General features: G+C 35.4%; 1 protein-coding gene across 1 annotated transcript; it reads left to right on the plus strand.

Moving 5' to 3' along the window:
- The first annotated feature begins 775 nt into the window (after nucleotides 1-775).
- LOC147804130 (uncharacterized) lies at nucleotides 776-2,119 on the plus strand. The gene is made up of 2 exons (XM_087151440.1): nucleotides 776-1,891; nucleotides 1,985-2,119. The coding sequence occupies exons 1-2, from the start codon at nucleotides 776-778 to the stop codon at nucleotides 2,117-2,119; spliced, it is 1,251 nt and encodes a 416-aa protein (XP_087007566.1).
- Nucleotides 2,120-2,948: the final 829 nt, after the last annotated feature.

The following is a 2,948-nucleotide window of genomic DNA, read 5'->3' on the forward strand; positions in this document are numbered from 1 at the left end:
CTCGGGCCTTGTCAGAAATATCATGTAGAAGAGAGATGGCTCTTTCATCGTGGTCGGGGACTTGTTTTGGTTTTTTCTGTTAATTGTATAGGCAATCCATCGCCTTTTCTAATATATTTTGATTAATATTGTCGTCTCTTCTTTCATGAATAAGTTGTAGAATTAAGTATCTTCAAAAGGAAGTTACCGTAGTTGACTTGCAACATTTCTCCCGAAGTGGGTGAATTCATCAACGGGCTCTTTTTCTTTTATCTTTTCTCGGGCCTTGTCTGAAATATCATGTAGAAGAGAGATGGGTCTTTCTACGTGGTTGGAGACTTATTTTGGTTTTCTCTGTTAGTTGTATAGGCAATCCATCGCTTTTTCTAATATATTTTGATTAATATTGTCGTCACTTCTTTGATGAATAATTTGTAAAATTAAGTATCTTCAAAAGGAAGTTGGCTTGCAACATTTCCCCCGAAGTGGGTGAATTCATAAACGGACTCTTTTTCTTTCATCTCCTCTCGGGCCTTATCAGAAATATCATGTGGAAGAGAGATGGCTCTTTCTACGTCGTCGGGGACTTATTTTGGTTTTCTCTTTTAGTTGTATAGGCAATCCATCGCTTTTTCTAATATATTTTGATTAATATTGTCGTCACTTCTTTGATGAACAAGTTGTAGAATTAAGTATCTTCAAAAGGAAGTTGGCTTGCAACATTTCCCCCGAAGTGGGTGAATTCATCAACGGACTCTTTTTCTTTCATCTCCTCTCGGGCCTTGTCAGAAATATCATGCAGAAGAGAGATGACTCTCTCCACTTGGTCTCCACAACCTCCTCACCTAGTTTTGTCTTGTCAAACTGTCCAAATTATGACCTCTCAAATGCAAAATTTCTGATACTTAGTTCTAGTGAAAAGAAACTGTCTTCCATATCACCATTTTTAGTTCAGAAATCTCTTGAAACTCATGTTGGAAATCCAAAAAGCGTTAAACAAATGCCATCAGGAGACTTATTAGTCGAAACAAATTCTGCTAAACAAACAACTGCACTATTAAAAATGAAACAAATTGGGAACATTAATATTACAATAACACCACACAACACTTTGAATATATCCAAAGGCGTCATTTCAGATAAAACTCTGCAATCCCTACCCATCTCAGAAATAAAAGAAGGTCTTCCAAATCAAGGCGTTATAGATGCGCACCACATCACTATCAAAAAAGGTTCAGATATCTTCACAACGCAACATATAGTTTTGACTTTCAACACTGCTGATCTACCTGTTGACATTAAAGCTGGATATCAAAATTGCAAAGTCCGCCCATATATTCCGAATCCTCTACGCTGCTTTAAATGCCAAAAGTTTGGTCACTCCACCAACAATTGTAGAGGTAACGAAACCTGTTCACGCTGTGGTCAAACTGGACACTCCTTTAAGTCCTGTACATTTCCTGAAAATTGTGTTAACTGCAATGAAAATCATTCTGCAAATTCAAGACAATGCTTAAAATGGAAACAAGAAAAACAGATCTTAACCATAAAAGTAACTCAAAATCTCTCCTACTTTGAAGCTAAAACTAAATTCCGGAATTCGCAACCCCGACCTAATGTTTCGTATGCTGCAGCAGTTATGAACTCAGTCTCTAATGCAAAACATACAAAATCAGTAGGCAGTCAATATGATATCACAGAAACACAAAATACTAAACTTAAAACAATATCTCCAAGGCAAACAGCAAGCTCATCAAAAACAACTCTCTCTCAATCTCAACAAACTCAAAATCTTGAAAAATCCGTTATCCCTTCAACACAGGTACAAAACAAATCTGAAAATCAAAAGTACTTGAAGTTAACCCCGCAGTTGATAAACAAATTACAACAAAAACTAACTCAGTCTCCAATAGTAAGTAAACAAAAATATTTGCCTAAAAGCAGACAAAACAAATTTAACAAAAACAGGTTAAACCATTTAAAAAATAAAGAACAACATTCTGAGCAAGAATCTGATGCAATGAGCACAGATGAAGATAAGAACGACGAACAGCTTAATTCTCAGATGCAAACTGAAGATGGGATGGAGACTCCACCAAATCTGTGTCCCAAAAATACTAAACTCAAAATTCGAAGGTAATAATGACAAAAATAATATCTTGGAATTGCAGAAGCTATAATGTAACAAAACCGGACATCATTGATATAGTGAATAAATTTTCTCCATGTTGCATTTGTCTCCAAGAAACCTCACTAAAACCTAACTTCGCGGTTATAATTCAGTTAGAAAAGATAACATTGACAAAAATAAAGCTTGTGGTGGAGTCATGATTATGACTTCCACCATGTATCCAACTCGTATAATATCACTTAACACTAACTTACAAGCGGTTGCTGTTCAAATATCTCTTCAATTCCTTCTCACTGTTTGTTGCATTTATCTTCCTCCTCATGATAATGTGAGCCAATTAGATTTAGACAATTTACTCGCACAACTTCCTCAACCATTCATAATAACCGGTGATTTCAATGGCCATAGCCCTATGTGGGGGAGTCCTGATTCAAATAATAGAGGACTTATGATTGAAAAACTTATCGATGACCATATTTTATGCCTTTTAAACACGGGAGAAAGCACCCATTTTCATGTTCCCTCAAAAACATTTCATGCCATAGATCTAGCGATTTGCAGTTCATCTCAGTATCCATACTGGTTATTTCACGTATATAATAATCTCTTCAATAGTGATCATTTCCCATTAATACTCACTTATACAGGCACTAATAATTATCAGCTTTCCAAAACCCCACGACTTAAAATGAATTCAACAAATTGGACTAAATTTACCTCTAGCATAAAACTTGAAGAAAATCTTATAAATCAAAATAATATAGATCTTGTAGTTGAGCATTTTACAGATAAAATACTTGAAGCAGCCAAACACAGTACAAAAATGACATCGTCCAAA

Source organism: Parasteatoda tepidariorum, chromosome 9, assembly GCF_982258835.1.
Source record: "Parasteatoda tepidariorum strain Cologne lab strain chromosome 9, Ptep-v5.0, whole genome shotgun sequence".
NCBI lineage: Eukaryota > Metazoa > Arthropoda > Arachnida > Araneae > Theridiidae > Parasteatoda > Parasteatoda tepidariorum.

What these genes read in the sequence shown, in the direction of transcription:
- LOC147804130 (XM_087151440.1), top strand. Translation starts at nt 776, where the DNA reads ATGCAGAAGAGAGATGACTCTCTCCACTTGGTCTCCACAACCTCCTCA. An exon ending in AACTAACTCAGTCTCCAATA is followed by an intron (nt 1,892 to 1,984) that starts GTAAGTAAACAA and finishes CAACATTCTGAG; the next exon opens with CAAGAATCTGATGCAATGAG.